This window comes from Rhinatrema bivittatum, chromosome 13, assembly GCF_901001135.1.
Source record: "Rhinatrema bivittatum chromosome 13, aRhiBiv1.1, whole genome shotgun sequence".
NCBI classification, from domain to species: domain Eukaryota; kingdom Metazoa; phylum Chordata; class Amphibia; order Gymnophiona; family Rhinatrematidae; genus Rhinatrema; species Rhinatrema bivittatum.
In genome coordinates this window covers 50,646,234-50,666,452 of record NC_042627.1, presented here as the reverse complement: position 1 = coordinate 50,666,452, position 20,219 = coordinate 50,646,234, and the positions used below count along the sequence as shown (strand labels likewise).

General features: G+C 41.6%; 1 protein-coding gene across 1 annotated transcript in view; it reads left to right on the top strand.

The window, feature by feature from the left end:
* The window catches only part of UNC13C (unc-13 homolog C), a 688,103-nt gene that overhangs the window by 388,855 nt on the left and 279,029 nt on the right, over nt 1-20,219 (top strand). Inside the window, exons 13-15 of the mRNA XM_029574856.1 lie at nt 5,464-5,618; nt 9,202-9,266; nt 17,064-17,153. Coding sequence (XP_029430716.1) covers nt 5,464-5,618; nt 9,202-9,266; nt 17,064-17,153 — 310 coding nt within the window. The remainder of the gene's footprint in view (nt 1-5,463; nt 5,619-9,201; nt 9,267-17,063; nt 17,154-20,219) is intronic.

The following is a 20,219-nucleotide window of genomic DNA, read 5'->3' as shown; positions in this document are numbered from 1 at the left end:
TGGGTGGGCAGTTTTCCCAGGATAATTTTCAAAGCAAAAGTGCACGTGTACTTTTGCTTTGAAAGTTACTGTGTAGAGTATGTGCGTAAAAAGTATTTGCAGACTTTACACCAGCTGGACATTGCCCCCAGGACAGCTTTGGGAACCTCAGAACTAAAACCTAATTTATTCCATCAAAATTTGACCCTGCCCTATTGGTCTGCACTGCATTTTTGTTATCGGAAGGATTCTCCAGTTTTCCACTACCTGCAGCCCAGAACTCCAGTGTCAACATTTTAAATGGTTTGTGAGCTGTTAGCAGTGGGCCACTGTAAAAGCTTCAGCATTGGTGTTGCTTTCTCCCGGTATGATTTTTTTTTTGTCACAAACTGTAACTTCCTTAACTTTCCAGGCAAACCCATTAAAAAGGACCTTCAGAGTCTGACTGAGATTTACGAGGGGACAGCTGTATTGAGGTCCCTTTGATTTAATTATGAGCTGAGACCTGTCAGCATCTGCAGCTTCCGTTCAACACACAGGGCAGCTGGTCCAAGGAGGAATCTAGTAATTCTGGCTTTTTCAGAGGGAGTGCAGATTGTCCCATTGATTTTTATTTCTGACAACGGAAGCAGGGGGAGTTCCCATTTTCCAAATAAGGACAGTGCATCCATTTTTCCAATGTTTAACTTCAAGTTATTGTCAACTAGCCACATTCGTCAGGCATTGAGAACACAGACTGCCTTAATTCATATCCTACCCTAGTGGCATTAAAAGCTGGATGCCATCCACATAAAGATGACCCATAATTTCATATAAAAATCCACTATTAATTCTTTAAATAACAACAAACTTTCAAAATATTATTCAGTTGGCAGTGCACTCAAAAAATGGCTTTAAATCATTAAGGACCGTCATATCTTTGCGTTTAGGCATCACTTTAGCTCGTAAAGCAACGCAACAGTTGCCTAGCCCAGAAATGTATAATCGTTGGCCCTAGATATATATTTTTTCAAAAAAACATTTTTCTATGCACGTAAAATTCACGCTGACCGCCTGTGTTCATTCCTGGCCCATTGAAACGCCCTACATGGTCCGCGTTTCAAAAGTAAGACTTCCATCCTCAGGGGCTGTTGACAAATACTGTAAAAGGGCAGCAAAGATCGATGACATCTTGAAACATTTGCAATAATCCATAGTCTTGGTTCAGTGGCTTTAGGAACAGCTGCTGAACCAGCTCTATGGAGAGAAGCCACTGAACCAAGACTATGGATTATTGCAAATGTTTCAAGATGTCATCGATCTTTGCTGCCCTTTTACAGCATTTATCAACAGCCCCTGAGGATGGAGTCTTACTTTTGAAACGCGGACCATGTAGGGTGTTGCAATGGGCCAGGAATGAACACAGGCAGTCAACGTGAATTTCCAAGTGTTAATCATACAAGATAAGTGATTTCTCTTTTTTGAATTTTACGTGCATAGAATTTTTTTTTTTAAATATATATCTTGGGCCAATGATTATATCTTTATGGGCTAGGCAATTGTTGAGTTGCTTTACGAGCACTTGTTGGGTTTCCAGCGCAACAGCAGGTGAAGAATGGGGGAGGCAAGAGACATAAGCCAAGTGGAGCTCTGCCTGCCTGCATGTAGCCTTCACCTCTGATTTTGACGCTATCGCTAGTCTTGTGGCTTCTGTTGCTGCCTAGCCTGTCTTCTTGGTCCCACTGGCATCTTCCACTGGGCTGTCGCCATTGTCATCTGTCTACAGGTTGGGTTACCTAAACCCCAAAGCTTTCACAGCCCTGCTAGCCACTGGTGAACAGAGCTGCCACTGGTAAGGGGGAGGGAGGGAAGAAGCACCTCTGAATTTCTGGCTCTGATCTGCACAGTGCTGGCAATGGTGGCAGAAGGAATGGAGATGTGGGAATGCTACTTGGTGGGGAGGGGGGGAATGGAGATTTGTGGATGCCACTGGGCAGGGAAAAGAGGAATAGAGGTTTCGGGATGCTTCTGGGTGGAAAGGTTGGGAAGAAAGAAAGGAATATTGGGCAGATGGCGCAGAGAGCGGAAAGGGGACAAGTTGCTGAGTAAGAGGTCATTGGGAGCTGTTCAGAAGGTGGGAGAAGAAACAGAAATGCTGGGCAGGGGGAAATAGGGATACTGCTGAGCAGGGAAGAGGGAGAGAGGGGGCATCAAGCTGGGCAGTGTTATCTTTCTCTTGATTGGGAACGAATGGTGGGGGAGGGGAGAGTGACCCATAGCCCCTCCAGTAATTTGTGGGAGACATTCTCCTCTCCTCCTCCTCCCCATGCTCTACCTTTGCCTATGGGCACCCAAACCTTAAATCCAACCTGGCCGCTGTCTGTTAGTAGTGGCTGAATATTTGGATAAAGATTAGAGTAAAATTACCCAGGACTCCTTGACTACCCTGTAGCTTCATATCAACCCCTAAGCCAGGGTTTCCAAAACCTGTCTTGTTGACCCACAGCCAGGTGGTTACATAATGCACATGAGGTAAATTTGCATATACTGAGCTCCAGTGCATACAAATTTATCTCATGCATATTCATTGTGGATATCCTGAAACTCGACTGACTGTGGGGGGTCACCACAACAGCTTTGGGGGGAAGCTCTGCCTTAAGCTTTTTTCCCCATAGACAAAACAAAGGAGAAAAGCCTTGGTGAATCAGGTCCTTAGTCATGGAGCTGTTTCTTCAAAATCTGTCACATCTCTAATTCTCTTCAAATGTATCGTAGAACAGTATTAAATCATTAGCATAGCATTGTTCTTCTAGCTAAATCTGATAAAAGCCTGCCACAATAGACTAGGAAAACCGAAATAACACTGTAAGTATGAATCTGACTTGTAATTAATTCTGAACGTCCTGAGTTTTGACTTTGTCACTCTGTAAAGCTATTGTTCTTAATTACTCTGTCTGACTGTAATAATAGAGACTATACACAAAGACTTGGAGCCTCATTTAGAAATTCCAGCACTGACTGTGCCAGCCGCATCACTGCTATTTACCCAAATGCTAAATTTAGTGTGCAGCCTATTTATAAGGATATGGCACAGCAATTTGTGCAGTGCTTAAAATGAGCTGGGTCTGGAACCAAACCCTATAAATAGTGACTGCCTGAGCCCTGCAGATTAGAGATCAAATCAGTAGAAAAATAGCTCTTCCCCCACCAGGCTCTAACCAGATAGGAAATCTACAAAATCTGTCTCAAGATGGACAGTTTTCTACAGCAAACCTTGAATTTTGAAAAACAGATTTTGATAAATTGAAGGGACTTGTTTAAGACATTGTGACTGAATTTGCATGTCCCTGCTATATTCAGTAGCGCTAAATGTAGAGTTCAAAACAACCTTTCTCTCGAAATTCACTTTCTTACCTTTGGAATTTTATGTGCTATCAGTCTTCACTTAAAAAGGCAGCACTATTTTCAGCACAAAAGGCAAAAATGCTTCTTTGCATGTATAACTGGTTGAGTGGGAAGTGACAAAGGTTAATGGTAAACTGAGTTCACTCCAAGGAAAGAGGGAGTTATCAGTGGTCTGCCACAGGGAATCGGTTCTCATTTCAATTCTATTCAACATTTTGTTAGCGATATTTCAGAAGAGTTGGTAGGAAAGGTTTGCTTTTTTTTGCGGTTAATACCAAAATCCACTAAAGGGTTTTGATTCTGGAAGGTATGGAAAACATGGGGGTCTAGCGAAGTTTAAGGAATGGTCTTGAGTCTGGCTGCTAGGATTTAATGTTAAAAAATGCATGGTTAACTAGGGATGTGAATCGTTTTAGGACGATTAAAATTATCGTCCGATAATTTTAATATCGTCTTAAACCGTTATGGAACACAATACAATACAGATTCTAACGATTTATCGTTATAAATAGTTAGAATCGTGAGCCGGCACACTAAAACCCCCTAAAACCCACCCCCGACCCTTTAAATTAAATCCCCCACCCTCCCGAACCCCCCCAAATAACTTAAATAACCTGCGGGTCCAGCGGCGGTCCGGAACGGCAGCGGTCCGGAACGGGCTCCTGCTCCTGAATCTTGTCGTCTTCGGCCGGCGCCATTTTCCAAAATGGCGCCGAAAAATGGCGGCGGCCATAGACGAAAAGATTGGACGGCAGGAGGTCCTTCCGGACCCCTTGGGACCCCCCCCCCCCCCCCCCCCCCCCCCCCCCCCCCCCCCCCCCCCCCCCCCCCCCCCCCCCCCCCCCCCCCCCCCCCCTGGGGGTCAGGAGGCCCCCCACAAGCTGGCCAAAAGTTCCTGGAGGTCCAGCGGGGGTCAGGGAGCGATTTCCCGCCGCGAATCGTTTTCGTACGGAAAATGGCGCCGGCAGGAGATCGACTGCAGGAGGTCGTTCAGCGAGGGTTCCGGCGCCTCGCTGAACGACCTCCTGCAGTCGATCTCCTGCCGGCGCCATTTTCCGTACGAAAACGATTCGCGGCGGGAAATCGCTCCCTGACCCCCGCTGGACCTCCAGGAACTTTTGGCCAGCTTGTGGGGGGCCTCCTGACCCCCACGAGACTTGCCAAAAGTCCAGCGGGGGTCCGGAAGGACCTCCTGCCGTCCAATCTTTTTCGTCTATGGCCGCCGCCATTTTTCGGCGCCATTTTGGAAAATGGCGCCGGCCGAAGACGACAAGATGCAGGAGCAGGAGCCCGTTCCGGACCGCTGCCGTTCCGGACCGCCGCTGGACCCGCAGGTTATTTAAGTTATTTGGGGGTGTGGGGATTTAATTTAAAGGGACCATTTGGGTTGCAAAACCAAGAGACAAGTAGAGTATAGGGGATGATTTCTGTGTAAATAAAAACAAGAATGAGATCTTAAGGTGACCAATCAGGTGGACATGGTGTAGGTAATAACTAAAAAGATGCTTGAGTGCATAAGGAGAGGTCTAGCCAGCAGGAAAATGGAGGTGATATTACCTCTGTTTAATTCTTTGGTGAGATCTCATTTAGAGTATTATGTAAAATATGTATAATTCTGGAGATTGCACTTTCACCAGGATATAAACTGATTAGAGTCTGTCCAGAGGGCAGCTACAAAAATGGTCCACTCTCTTCTTCATAAAGCATATGGGGATAGACATAAGGATCTAAACATACCCTGGAAGAAAGGAGAGAAATGGAAATAGGAGGCAGGTCTCCTTTAATGGAAAGAAGGCTTTGGAGTGAGGAGTCATGGGCTGAGTGTGAAAGAGGGTAAACTTCGGAGTAATCTAACAAAGTAGAGGCATGGAACAGCCTCCTGTGGAGGTGGTGGAGATGAGAACTTTATTAGAATTCAAAACATGGGACAAGCACAGAGGGACCCCTCTTTGGAAGGGAAAGGGACTATAAAGCTGAGTAGGAGATGTTGGTGCCAACGTTAGCACTTTCTAAATGAGCCTCTAAGGATCTTTTTGCTCTCTAATGTGTTGATGATATTAGCCCATTTTTAAATAGTGTTTAATCTTGTTTGCATTGTAGGCATTTTTCATGTCTGTCATCAAAATACATGTGCCCTGGCGTCCCAGCCGTTATGAGTACCTTGTTGGCCAACATAAATGCATTTTATGCTCATACAACAGCTTCAACGAATGTATCTGCCTCAGATCGTTTTGCTGCTACAAACTTCGGTGTAAGTTCTATTATTCTAGTACTGCTGTACTTCATGGTGAAACAGCCACTGTAGGGGGTTTTTACTGTCCTTTCCAGACTCTTTATTGACTGACTTCATAGGTCTTTAAGCCAGTTTTTTCCAATATAAAGGTGACCCCCCTAATGTTTACACATTAATTGACAAATTAATCCATCAACTTAATTTCCAGAATAAGTGTAAACATTAGGGGGTCACCTTATATTTGTGCAAACAATATTAGTAAACACTGAGGAGTGGTTTATAGTATGGTACTTGGGAGAAAAGTAGTGTATAATTTTGTTATATAATCTCTATATTTTTCCATTGTTAATACTAGATGTGAATAGACAAAATAAGGTGCTAAGAGAATGCTTTATGAAAAGTTATATATATTGGGAAGCGTATTTGATTATAACATTCTTCTATATAAATTAGTGATTTTATTGTTTTTATGTTTGGAATGTTTTATTATGAATGTAATTTTTTGTAAATTGCCTAGTTTTATTCTTCTTAGGTGCAATTAAGAAATTATAACAAAGATAAAGGCATGAACTGTTTAAGTCAAGAATTATTATAGCCAAGGGGTGAATTTTCAAAACATTAACATGTGTAAGAGTTAGCATATATGTGTGGTGAGTAGCATATACTCTCATATTCCGTATTTTGTAAAAGTAAAAATATGCGTGTATTTTCACTTTCCATATCGCGCACATAGGCGTGTACAAAAAGGGGTGGTCCTGGGGCATTCCCGGGCAGGGGCCAACACTTACATGTGTAAGTTACTGTTTAAAAGATACACGTGAACATTTGCCACTTGTTCAGTATTTTTACACCTGCTAATTATCTGGCCGTAAGTGATATTAAACGTGTTTTGTTGTGTGGTAGTAGACTGGGTCCCACTTGCGGCCAATATGGACATAAAAAAAATCCAATGAGTTGGGTATATGTACATATGTGCAAAAAAAAAATTAAACCCCCTCACCTCCTTAATCCCCCCCCAGACTTACCACAACTCCCTGGTGATCGAGCGAGGAGTGAGGACGTCATTTCTGCAATCCTTGGCGAGAAGCATGTGACGTCGGTGGCACGTCGAGTGACGCGGCGTCACGTGATTCCCGGCTCGTTCGCGCCGGACGGCTCGTTCGGCCCAAAAAGAACTTTTGGCCAGCTTGGGGGGGCCTCCTGACCCCCCCAAGCTGGCCAAAAGTTCTTTTTGGGCCGAACGAGCCGTCCGGCGCGAACGAGCCGGGAATCACGTGGCGCCGCGTCACTCAGACGCGACGTCACGTGATTCCCGGCAAGTTCGCGCCGGACGGCTCGTTCGGCCCAAAAAGAACTTTTGGCCAGCTTGGGGGGGCCTCCTGACCCCCTCAAGCTGGCCAAAAGTTCTTTTTGGGCCGAACGAGCCGTCCGGCGCGAACTTGCCGGGAATCACGTGACGTCGGCGTCACGTGATTCCCGGCTTGTTCACGCCGAACGAGCCATCCGGCGCGAACTTGCCGGGAATCACGTGACGTCGCGTCTGAGTGACGCGGCGCCACGTGATTCCCGGCTCGTTCGCGCCGGACGGCTCGTTCGGCCCAAAAAGAACTTTTGGCCAGCTTGGGGGGGTCAGGAGGCCCCCCCAAGCTGGCCAAAAGTTCTTTTTGGGCCGAACGAGCCGTCCGCGCGCGAACGAGCCGGGAATCACGTGACGCCGGCGTCACTCGACGTGCCGCCGACGTCACATGCTTCTCGCCAAGGATTGCAGAAATGGCGTCCTCACTCCTCGCTCCATCACCAGGGAGTTGTGGTAAGTCGGGGGGGGGATTAAGGAGGGTGAGGGGGTTTATTTTTATTTTGGCTCAACAATCGCGATTTCCCACATATCGAACATATCTATGTTCGATATGTGGAGGTCTGGGTGAAGCTATGGGGGAGGGTGGCAGCGTTCAGGCTAAAGAACCAGGAGTGGTCTCAATGACCTGTAGAAGAACTGGGGAACTTGTGGACTAATTGATAAACTGGTTAATATCATTTACATGCACATGTTTTAAAATTGACTTTCTCATGTAAAATATATGCACATATACTTTTAAAATAGGTTGGGAAAGTGTGCACGTTTAATGCATTGATATACATGGTGTTAATGCATTGCATGTATTTGCACATAAGCACATATGTTGTGTGATAGATATGCGCATATTTTTTAAAATGTACATATGTAATACACATGTGTTATAAAATAGTTTGCTTTAGACCTGCTTGCAGCCATATACTGGCATGCATTAGTTTGAAAGTTATCCTCAAGCAGCCTAACTTACAAACCTACTCATGGTACTGGATTTGCATGCTTAAGGGGACACATGGAGATTTATCCTAGTATATTATAAACTGTGCAGTAGGTTGCTGCACAGTTTATAAAATACAGCGTAGCTCTGCTCTGAAAGTAGATCGTATGTTTCATTACTCGCAAATATTTGCATTACAATGAAAGTGCTTATTTTCCCTGCCTATTTTATAAACATGCATGTGTATATTTTACATGCCAAAAAAATAAGTATGCCATAAAAATCCCTGATTTATAAATGGAGGCAGATATATTTTAAAAATATGTGCATATACCATTTTAAAAATACTTGCATGTACAATGGAAATTAACAATTTTCTTGATATCTCTGCCATTTTCACCCAGGTCCATCTCTAGTTCACCTCTAGCACTTTGACCTGAACCCTCACCAGTACACCCAGATTTCCCACCCAAAAATTGCAGACAACAGAGAAATCCAATTTCGCTTGTGCTAGTCCATTATCATGGGTAAAATTGTACAAATGTGTGTGAAAATGTCTATGTATAAATCTCTTATAAAATAGCAACCTCTATGCCTTCTCTTGACCTGCTCCAGTATACCCCTTACACCTCCCCTTTATTTGCACTGGAAATGTGTGCATGAAACTGAAAAAAATGCCCATACTTTTAAGGGTTATAAAATAACATGTACGGCAGCTACATGCCTACTTACTTCAATATATGCTACTTTCCATACAGAATCCCTTTGAGGTCTATTTACTAAGGAACAGTAATTTGAATAATGCTGTTTTGTGTTTAAAGGGTTAAAAACCTTAGCATACATGTTTGCTGTTTCTAACGCGCTAATTATGAAAAGTCTATGCCTTTTGCTGAATAGTACTTTAAATGCACTGCAATAACCCACATTAAAAATATACATTGGCGCATGCTTTTAATGCTTTTTAGTAAACAGGATCCCAAAATGTCTCTGTATAGAAGCAGCGTTCTATAGCTCTGATTTTCCTTGGAGCATGCCATGTTTATTAGTACAGAGCCATTCGACATTGTTTTCTCAGGTTCCGGAAGAGCATGGGTGCTGTGGCAGATGTATATGAGCCAAAACCAAGGGCATCTCTACAATTTTAATATACTTTTATTTCGAAGCAGTACTCTCACGCACAACCTAAAAAAGTAGTTCATAATGATAAACAAATAATGTAGCTGGAGATGAATGTGCCAAGTTCACGCATTGGAGTTATGTTTGAGAAACTCTGTGCTCACTATAACCTAAAAATGTCACTATTTTCTTTGCTCAGAGGGAAAATTCATAAACTTTTGGATCAGTTGCACAACTCCTTGAGGATTGACATGTCAAAATACAGGGTATGTATAAAAGATTTAGAAGATATACATTATTACTTAACACATATACCAGTAGTGTTTACTAGTATGCCAGAGGGTGAAACAGAGGACGCTTATGAAAGCATAGAGGCTGAAACCACCAGCAATATTAACAAAATGTTACTTGTCATTTTATTATTTTATTTATTTATTAAAGGCTTTTCTATACCGAATTTCTTGATACAAATCAAATCAACTTGGTTTACATCAAACAATTAGGAACTATTTTATTATTAACTATTTTATTATACAACTATTTATTAGGCTCTCAACCTAGTCATGTGACTAGGTTGAGAGCCAAAGGTTTATGACTGTCTTTGAAAAAAACCTGGCAGTCATAATATATTGTACTATATTGAGGCTTACTGGGGTCCACTATCCATGTGAGCAAGTTAGCCAAATAAACTTAACTTGCTAACTTGGCTGGGATATTCAGCAGCTTGGTTGTGTTGCTGAAAGTACTTGGCTAAGTATCTAACAGTTAGCTGGATAAGCTTGAATGGCTAGCTTTAGACCAGCTGAACAGCAGGTCTAACTTATCCTGCTAAGGCTGAATAACTGCACTTATCTGGCTAAATTAGTGGCCCTCTCTTATCCAAATAAAAAGTTGACTGAATAAGTGGGGGCCACTATGGAGCCAATACAATAAAAGCGCATAGAAAATGGGTGCTCTCAGTGAGCGCCTGTTTTCTTAACACATGCTCATAGTGCCTCTCCTGGGCACCTGATGCGATATGCTAATGAGGTTCCGCGCTAAAAAAGACAAGTTAGGGATAAATTTGTGTGTCCCCTACTGTGTCCTGTGGCATCGGGCACCCAGGAAACATGGCTTTGGCAGGTTAGGAAAACGGACGCTCAATTTACGAGCGTCCGTTTTCCTAACTGGCGCCAGCCACGGGTTAAGAAAATGGATGCTGGTAATTGAGCATCTGTTTCCCTAACCTGACCACCGTCAAGATATTTTTTTTTCATGATGCTGCTTTGTGGTTCCTCTTACTTAGTATCGCAACAATATTAAGTCGTAAGAATAAACAAAAGCAGTGTTTTTTGCTGTTTTGTGGAGGCTTGGGGCGCCTCAAGACTTAACGCCAACTCCAGGGCTGGTGTTAATTTTTGCGGGTTAAAATATGCGCGTCCGGTGCACGGTGATTTTTTGCATCGGGGGTACCAGCTAATAACCTCATCTACATGGCCTTTACATGCGATGAGAACTATTAGCTACTTGCTGGTTTGGACGTGTGTTTTAGATGCATTCATCCTATTATCGCGTCGGGAGTTATTCTAGCGTGTTCAAAACGCACGTCCAGCTGCGTGTTAAGCTGTAAGCTAGCTTGAGCGCACTATATTGCATTGCTTGTAAATGTGGCCAAATATTGAAATGGTGCCATTTAGCTGGGTAAGCCCAAACTTAATCCGGCTGACTGACGTTGGATATGGGCCTCTCAAGGGTCTATTTGCTAAAGTATATTCATATGCAATAAATGCCTCCTTAAAGTAATGGATTTTTTGTTTGTGTTAATTTGTAATGCAAAATGTTACTGACGTTGTGAAAAATATTTAAATGAGGTGCATATCATTCAAATGGCATTGACTGACATTATGCTCTCCTTTACCCCTCACATGACGGTCAATTTTAACATGCTTTAGTAAGCAGTCTCCCTTAGAGACTGCTGTAGTAATGCAGTCGCAAATTTTGCACGTTGATTTGTTGCTTGTATAATGCAGATCTTATCTGGCCACAGCCTGCTAATGTTATGAACAGCAAAACTATTTGAGTTTGTTTGTTTTATTATACCACCTTGCCAATAAAATCAAACAGTTTACAAAATCAATTAATATCTTATCCAATAACTTGGTCTCAATATAAAGGAAGACCACCTAGGAGAAATGCAAGCTGCGCCATGTTATCAGGCATGTGACAATGTGTGGAGGAAAGCATTTCATGGACGTTGGTGGTGCAGAGGATTATGTGCAAACGTTTGGAATACTCGTGGCAGAAAAGAATTTAGAAGACACCCATGCACACTCGGTTTCCAGGCTGCGGCCTCCATATTCTTCCGACATCGTTAAATAGCTTTGAAATAAATAAATCCAAAACTTCTTCACATGATAGCAGGAGAGGCACCTCCTGGTTCCAGATTCTTATAGCATGCTTAAGCAATTTCATAAAAAAATATTCTGTCCTTCATTTCACCTTGGTTTTTTCCCTTTCTTTTCACTCCAGTAGTTTTCATTTGTTTCTTCTACACTCATTACTACAAATACAGCGATCCAGTTTTTCCCCATTATAATCTTATTAAATAATTAAAACACAGACATGAATAAATAAATATTAATTTGGAATTCTAGCCACCTTTTCAAATAATGTTCCAAGTAGTTTTCAGCATTTTCAATAATTTAGGTATAATAATTCCCTGCCAAAGAGCTTAAAATATAAGTGGGCACACTAAATTAAGCAAAAAATATTGCTCAGCCTATCCTGGCTAGTTTGTAAATGAAAACTGCGTAACAGGATATCGTTTTCAAACACAGTACCTGATTCACTAAAATGTAAATTTTAATAGCCTGACTCTAGCCAAAATTGGGAGACGTGCACAGGCTGAGCCAGCGCACACCACGTGGATTTTAAATGGTACATGTGTATGTGCGTGATTGCCATTACATGAACAAATATATTTCCTGTGGGCATGGTTCTGGGTGGGGCACAGGCATTCCTGGATTTCACAATGAAACTAGCAGGCACATTCTTACACGCACAAGCTCTCTGGGGTCCCCTACCGTGTAACTTTACTTTTGCATGTAAGACAGAAAGCAAGAGGTGAGCGCAGGTAAAAGGGAGGCTTTTAAACTAGGGGGTTTGGAAGTCCTATCCCTTGCCTTGGCAAACTGGAAAAACTGATAATTGCATCAGCACGTGTGACTACTAAAATCCCCCCCACTTATGTAGTAGAAGCGGCATTTCTGCGCATAGGCGTGTGCCTACTTAAAATTGCATGCACATGTGTACATATTCTGCCTGTTTCATACCATGAGTGCATATGTGCGCGTATGTTATAAAATGGCCGCATCCCTGGGTGCCAGCCAGCAAATGCGCACATGTGCGCCACGTGGCCATTAAAAGTTACCGTCTAAGGGTTTTTCCTCATAGGCACAAAATGGGAGAAAGCCTCAATGAATCTTGCTAGCCCTTAGTTTTTATTCTTTGCAAAAAAAATCAGAACATAGAAATTTCTAAAAAGGAGAGCACCGTGTTGTTGGAGCTCTTTTTGATATCTTTATGTCCATAATGGGATATTTTTGAGACTTTTTGGATATAATATAAGGAACTTTATTACATTACCTGTTTTCTGAACTTGGGATTTATAACATATCTTTCTGTTGTATACATCAAACAAGGATTACTATGTTGTTTAGTAATGCTGGTATGTTGTTATAAGGTGGATGTGATGTTAGGCTGCTATTTTTAGTATATTTTGTATGAATGATTTTCTATGCAGTTGATTTGTGTTAATAAATAGAAAAATATATTTAAAAATTGTTATAGATTTTATTAGATAAATATGACAGTTTTCTTTTCCATTCCACTGTTATGTTTAAATCACATAAACACTTTAAAGAATTTTTGTGAAACCAAGAGGACGACCCCTGACAGAGCAAACCAGAACTAATATACTCTCAAATAACACAAAAACTCATCATTTACTTTTGGAACAAATATATAGGCCACAGCTATTTTAGTATTACAGCAAAAATACAATTACCTGAGCCAATAATTTGTAACCATACTTTAGCACAGAACAGCCACTCGCCATATTATTAGCTAAATAGCTCTTCCGGCCTACCAGTTAATTAACTCATCCAAACCGCTTAAGGGCCATGAGCCACCCCTGCCATACCAGCAGCTGGGAAGCTGACCTCAGCTAACCAACATCAGCTCCTCAGTGGTCACATCCGCCCCCACGCACCAGCCGGGGCAGATTAATGTTTGGACGAGCAGGTACAGCATTACCATAAGCAATTTTGGGCTGTACCCACCCACTTTAACAGCAAGCAAACTGCGACAATTTTAAACAACAATCAACTAAACACAAACCATCCAAATACAATCAGGGATGGGAGGATGGGTGCCATGATCACTGAGGAGAGGAAAAGCAGCAAAACATCTTAAAACCGTCCTTTTTCTCTCCCCACCACATGAGCCCTCCTACTTCCCCCATTCCTCCCCCCCACCCCCCCCCCCATCTGTTTAACATCTCTAAGGTGTCTACCAATTTCCAATATTGGATTCCAGCAGGAACTCTCCCTCTCACCACAAATCCTCTTTCCTTCCTCTTTCCTACCCCACCCCCAAATATTTTACCCCACTTAAAGTACTAGAAAATTCTTCCCACGGTCCTCCCCTGGTAATCCTGTTAAATGTATCAGGCAACATAAATCTGACTAACTTTTTATTTCAGTAGTAGAACCATTACAAACTGGTTTCATTAGTGAAGCTCTTCAGCGAAATTAGATCATCTTTTCTCTTTAAAACCAAAGTATTGCTGAAAAATGGTATCTTTAATAAAAAGCGTAACTTGTGACATTTTATTCTAATGTTTCAGTAGAAACCTTTCCATCTCTTTGGTCAGATGGATTTCATGGATTTAGGTTAGGGTTATGTGCTCTTTTCACATTGTAGATTCTGCTAATTCTATACATTTTTTTTTTGTATGGTCCGAATGGAAAAATAATCTTCAGAAATGGCTCTGTTAGGCATCCCATTTGTAAGAAAAACCCCAGTCCACTGCTCTCCACTTTATAGTCATATAACTAGTGACAGGATACTTAGATTGCTTGCTGTTTGCAGACTCTAATCTCGTTTTGCACAGAATGTATCACTGCAATTCATTTGTAATGGCACAGATTTATAATAAATCAAACTGTAAATGCTAAAGGCATGCATTAAAATGTATTTCAAGTAACAATAGAGAATAAGAAGAAGCTATATGAGATCTTTGCCAATTTACTGTGGAAATTGCTATACCAGTCATTAAAATTATGTTATGTTATATTACATTTTAGAATGCCTTCCTTGAACAAACATTCAACCTAAAGTGGTTTACAACAGAATAATACAATAAATAATCAAATAAATCATAAATACATCAATAAAATTCAACAATACATCAGTGATTTGTGATACATCAAAAACATGAATCCATTAATAAAAATACAGTAATACATAGGGTAATTTTTAACAGCCCACATAAGTCTGCATTGAAAATTCCTGAGTTATGCTGCTATACATGTCCATGTGCACACAGGAAATTACATCTGCTCCCAAGCAGATGAACCTTTTGGGTGTGTACAATAATGTGCATACTTTTCATTTCAAAAGTATGATTTTAGGATGGTTAACTTTAAAAGAATTGTGCGTGGTGCCATATACAGGTCGCATGCTTGTGGCCATGTGTAGTTTTACCATAGTATTTTATAACGTGTTTCACATATGTGCATATTATAAAATTTGTGTATGTTTACCCCATAAAATCTGCATATATGTAGGCCAATGTGCAATTACAGGCAATGCACTGAAATGCGTGTACTTTCCCCGCTCATTTTTAAAATATACACGCACATTTTTTTATGTGCGAAAAGGAAGTACAACTTACTCACTAGAGTCAGGATTACGTGCGTAAATTAGTGTATTTTAAAACATGGGCATTAGTGAAATTTAACTAATTAGTCCTTTAGTTTGCCCAGTCCTTCCCTGGATCATTGAGACCCTCTTGGCCCTTCAGCCTGAGCTCCCCTCAGTTCATCTAGACCTCCCACCCAGACGGTATCACGCAGTAAACACGTTTAATATCGCTTATGCCAGATTATTAGCAGGTATAACAATATGCAAGTAAGTTGGGATAATGTATGCACATAAGTGCTTTTAAAATAGCAACTTTCTCACGTACCTGTTGGCCCCTGTTGACCTAGGAATGCCCCTAGACTGCTCCTTTTTCATATGCATATATGTGCACGTGAAAGTGAAAATATGCGTGGTCTGCTGGACATTTATAAAACACCGAATACACGAGTAGCGGCTACTTACGTGCATATGTGCTAAATTGACCATGTGTAAAGTTTTGAAAATTCACTTTATATTCATTCTCTCCCCCAACTCCGCTCCCCTGAATGCCTAGCATAAGTGTAGGGAGAAGAACAAACACCTTCGTGTTTTGAGCATAGTCTTCCCCACACATATCCCGGCTGATTTTCAAAGGGCAATGCGTGTGCATAAACTGGGGCTTATATGCATAAATCCTTCTGAAAATTACCCCCCTGACAGTCTAGAAATTGCTTTTCTTAGGTAATGTTTCACATTCAGTATGGGGCGGAATTTTAAAAACAATACGCGCGCTGGTACTTTGTTGCGCCACTGGCGCGAACAAAAGTACACCAGATTTATAAGATACGCGCGTAGCCACGCGTATCTTATAAAATCCGGGGTCGGCTGCGCGCAAGGGGGTGCACATTTGTGCAACCTGCGCGCCGCGGAGCCCAGCGCGAACCCTGCCTGTTCCCTCCGAGGCCGCTCCGATTTCGGAGCGGCCTCGGAGGGAACTTTTCTTCGCCCTCCCCCCACCTTCCCCTCCCTTCCCCTACCTAACCCCACCCCCCCCCCCTTACCTTTTGTCGGCAAAATTACGGCTGCTGAAGCAGGCGTAACTTTGCGTGCGTCGCCGGCAGCCCCGCTCTGTCCTCCGGTCCCGGGGCGTGGTCCTGAGGCCTCGACCACGGCCCCGGGCCGGCGCCACGCCCCCGGGCCCGCCCCCGAAACACCGCGGCACGCCCCCGAAACACCGCGGCACGCCCCCGAAACGCCGCGTTGTTTCGGGAACGCCCCGGACACGCCCCCTCCCTCCCCGTTTCGAAAGCCCCCGGGACTTGCGCGCACCGGCGGCCTATGCAAAATAGGCGTGCCGGCGCGCGCAGGGGTTTTAAAATCCGCCCCTATATGTGCAGTGGTGAGGGTGAGAAAAAGGCTGAGGATAGTGACCATCGAGATCCAAACAAGACACTGGTCAATCAGCTGGACTTATCTGACTTCAGGACATTATCCACCAAAATGGTTAACTGGACAGTCGGATAGTTGGTGGTCCGATAAATAGGTCACTTACTGTATATGCTCAATAAACTGAATTAAGTTCCAATTTCGGTCTCAAGAAGTTTTCAACATGTCCAATTGTTTCTTCCCTTGAAACTCACCCACATTTTTTCTCCAAGGGCTTGCAATTGCCAGTTCCATCTTCAGCTCAAATGAGCTGCAGCAGCAGTAGTGAGAGATCAAGTTTTGTGGAGCATAGCTCCCAGCACTTTCCTGAATCTGCTTCTGCTTGCAGTAGCAGGCTGCTAAGCCTTTTCCTTCTTAGAAACCATACGTCTTCTTTGGATTTTTGCTCTCTTCTAAAGTGCAGGTATTATGGAGGCAATTTTCAAACTATGCATTTTGAAATAAAGTCCGTGGGTATTTTTTATCCATGCATTTTGCCGTAAGTTTAAAAGTGAAAGTCCGCATATACTTTCACTGGAATAGATGCACATTGGAAGCTCTTTATTCTCACATTGGTACTGTTATTTTTTATATTTGTTGTAGGGATTTTACAAAATGAAGCCTTAATCTTTTTAATCACTCTGAAAGATACAATGCGCATGCTTTAGCAGATTTTTATGTGTTATGTTTTTTCAATGCTTTATAAAAATCATCTCTTTAATGTATTCATTTTTCTTTTGCTCATAACTGACCAGGACAATTTTCCTGCCACCAGTCCTGAAAGGCTCCAGGACTTGAAATCAACTGTAGATCTTCTAACAAGCATTACATTTTTTCGAATGAAGGTATGAATCTTTCCAGGCTTTAACATCCATTCAGAAATGGGAAAGCAATGCAAATTTATTAAAAAAAAAAAATTACACCTTATTTACCATTCTTTACTTCTGCAGCTGCTAAGATATGCTTATCAAACCTCAGTAATCACAGGAAGATCTTCTGTAAGTGCCTTAGCCTGATGAATTCTGTGATTGATGAGTGGGAACATTTCTAGTTATAGTGTTTAAATGACAATGTATCTTGACTGTTATAACTTTAATTTAAATTCAATTTGAACAAAGCTGTGCAAAAAAAAAAATCCAGCCAGGCCAAATCTACACTGTTCAAACTTATTTAAAAGGCAATGTGATATATAGTTGCAGATTACTAAAAACCAAAGGACATCAAAAACTGGTCATACCAGAAATGAAAGCTTGTATTCCTAGGGCCAAAAATGCACAGATTCTGTTTTACATATTTACAGTTCTCCATTGTGATCCTTTAATCTTATTTAAACCAATAAATGCCCATAATGGTTATTTAGGCTTTGGAAATGGCTACAGATGTTGATGAAAGGACAGTTTTCCCACATCAAAATTATATAATATGTTCTATTACTATTCAATGGCATACATTGCTGTTTTTTGTGTTGTTTTTTTCCTTGATTTTATTTGTTAAATGGTATGGGGGGTTTTTTCCCATTTTTTTTTCTGTAATTTCTTGATTAGTGCACACTAAATCCAAGTTAGTGTGTACTAACGGAACTTAGTGCTTACTAATACAAAACTCAAAAAATAACATTTTGGCATTTTTTTCTTTCATTTCGTGGTTCTAACAAAATGAAACGAAATACTCAATGTCGTTGACATTGTCTATTTTGTTTTAAATGAATACATCTCCTTATTGCTAAATCCGCAGTGCAAGATTACACAAATATTTGTCTTTTATGTTCTCAACCTCTGAACTCAAGGAGCAAGACTTTGGATAGTCTTGTAAGGATACAGTAACTCATTGTAGTGCTGTAAGAAAACAGTAACTCATTGCATCTTGCTAGTTTTTCTTAACCAAAACCTTCTGTGGGTAATTTTCTAAAGGATTCACATGGGTTTTATGTACATAAATGGGCTTTTGAAAATTCCTATCATATATGCTAATTTTACATGCGTAAATTCTTTTGAAAATTACCCCCATGGTGTTCAAGAGCATTAAGTAGTAATGGTACACTATTTCACCATGACTCATCTTTAATGTTAGTGTACACCCTGTCTTGGTCAACTCTTGGGCATGGAGGCACACAGGGGAGGGTCATGAGTCATTCAAAGTTCCATGACCTTCTGGGGTTCCCACAAGCCCCTTTGGGTTTTTTCTTTTACTCAGAGGCTCTTTTTACACCAGTTAGTCATACCAAAAACCAGCCTTCACTCCAGTTCTATTGTTTTAAATAAAAATCTTTACTGAACTGATGGCAGGAAAATAAAGTCCAAATAATCTGGAATAACAATGTTTAGTGCTCCACAGCTACAAAGTCCAAAAATAGCACAAAATTCAAACAAAATCACATTCTCTTCCAACTGAGTCAGTTCTTAGGGCACTCTTTTCCCTGGGCCCTCTAAGTACCTTGTGGGTACTTAGAGGGCCCAGGGAAAAGATGCTTGTGGGTGATGCTGATCTTTTCCGTTCTGTTTTCTCTTACGTGATCTTCTGGCAGATTTGCTTAGCCAAACAATCTCTAGACTTTCCCAGGTGGCCTGTTCTCCCTTATGACTCCCTGGTACACTCATCCATGACTGCAGAATTCCCTTCTCTCTTAGGTCTCCTCAGAATCTGATACTTTCTCAGGCACTCTTCTTCCAGTCAATCCCTAGAATCCCAGAACTCCTTCCAGACTCCTTCCTCTGGGCTCCTAGGTTCTTCCCTGCTGGACCTTTCCTCTCAGATACTATCCCTGTGGAAGGACAGACCCACCTAGTGTCCTCCATATGGAGAAATACCTGCTCCCTCAACCTTGCTCTAAGGCTGATTCTCAGCTCACCATGTGTCACATGTGCACAGGAGGTTTGTTAGATCACAAACCCCTCCCAATGAGGCATGGAACACCACTCTATCACACTAACACTACCATGACAACACACCACTAACACCACCATGACAACACACCACTCTATCACACTAACACTACCATGACAACTCACTTAGGGGGAGGGTCTGGCAAGATGACCTGTTGAGGCCAGTAATGCCCTACCACTAAAAGGCAACCTCTGCTAGTTAGGAGCAGAAATAGTTAACATCAATAGTTCAACTTTTCAAATATTGATTACACCTACATAACTTAAAGAAAATCCTTCACATTTATAGTCACATTATATGTAGCTGATATGCAAATTCATTTTGACCCATAAATAAAGTTTACAATTTGCATTCCAAGATAAATCTTGTAAGCATGTCTTCTGTTCATGAATGGCTATGCCAGTGGATCTTAGCAGTGATTAAGGATGTTTTCTATTGACTTAAACAAGAATTACTGTATGTGAAAGTGATGACAATAATGCATTTTCTTGGCAACTGAAGTAGGAGGAAAATACCTAGTGGTAGTATTACAGCAATAAAGTAAATACTTTATATATGGAAACATTTCTATCTAAAAAATGGAAGCTTTTGGAGTAGTATGAAAATAAATCATCCACTTTGTCTCACATGGTTCTAGGAAACTTGTTATAAAATTGGAATCAAGTTGCCTAATTTTTATATATTTTTTCCCACTTCATGATTGCTGTACCTGTGGATACTGAGCATGTGCTCTGTTAGCAGCCAAATTTATTTTATCCAAGGATTTTGTTATATAACACTGGCAAGCACGTATGGATGCTGGACCCCCTATCATGCCCTCAGATCTCCTTCTATTCCTGATTCCCCCTCCCCCTTACACACACAACACTTCCACCCTTTAAAGTACTTTAATAAAGATATGAAGAACAATGAGGTACTTGTACAGGAGGAATGAAATGGAAAAACATGGCCACAGATGAATTGATTTCAACAAATAAATTCAAACATGAGTGATCACATACAGCAACTGAATATTCTTCATTGACTTA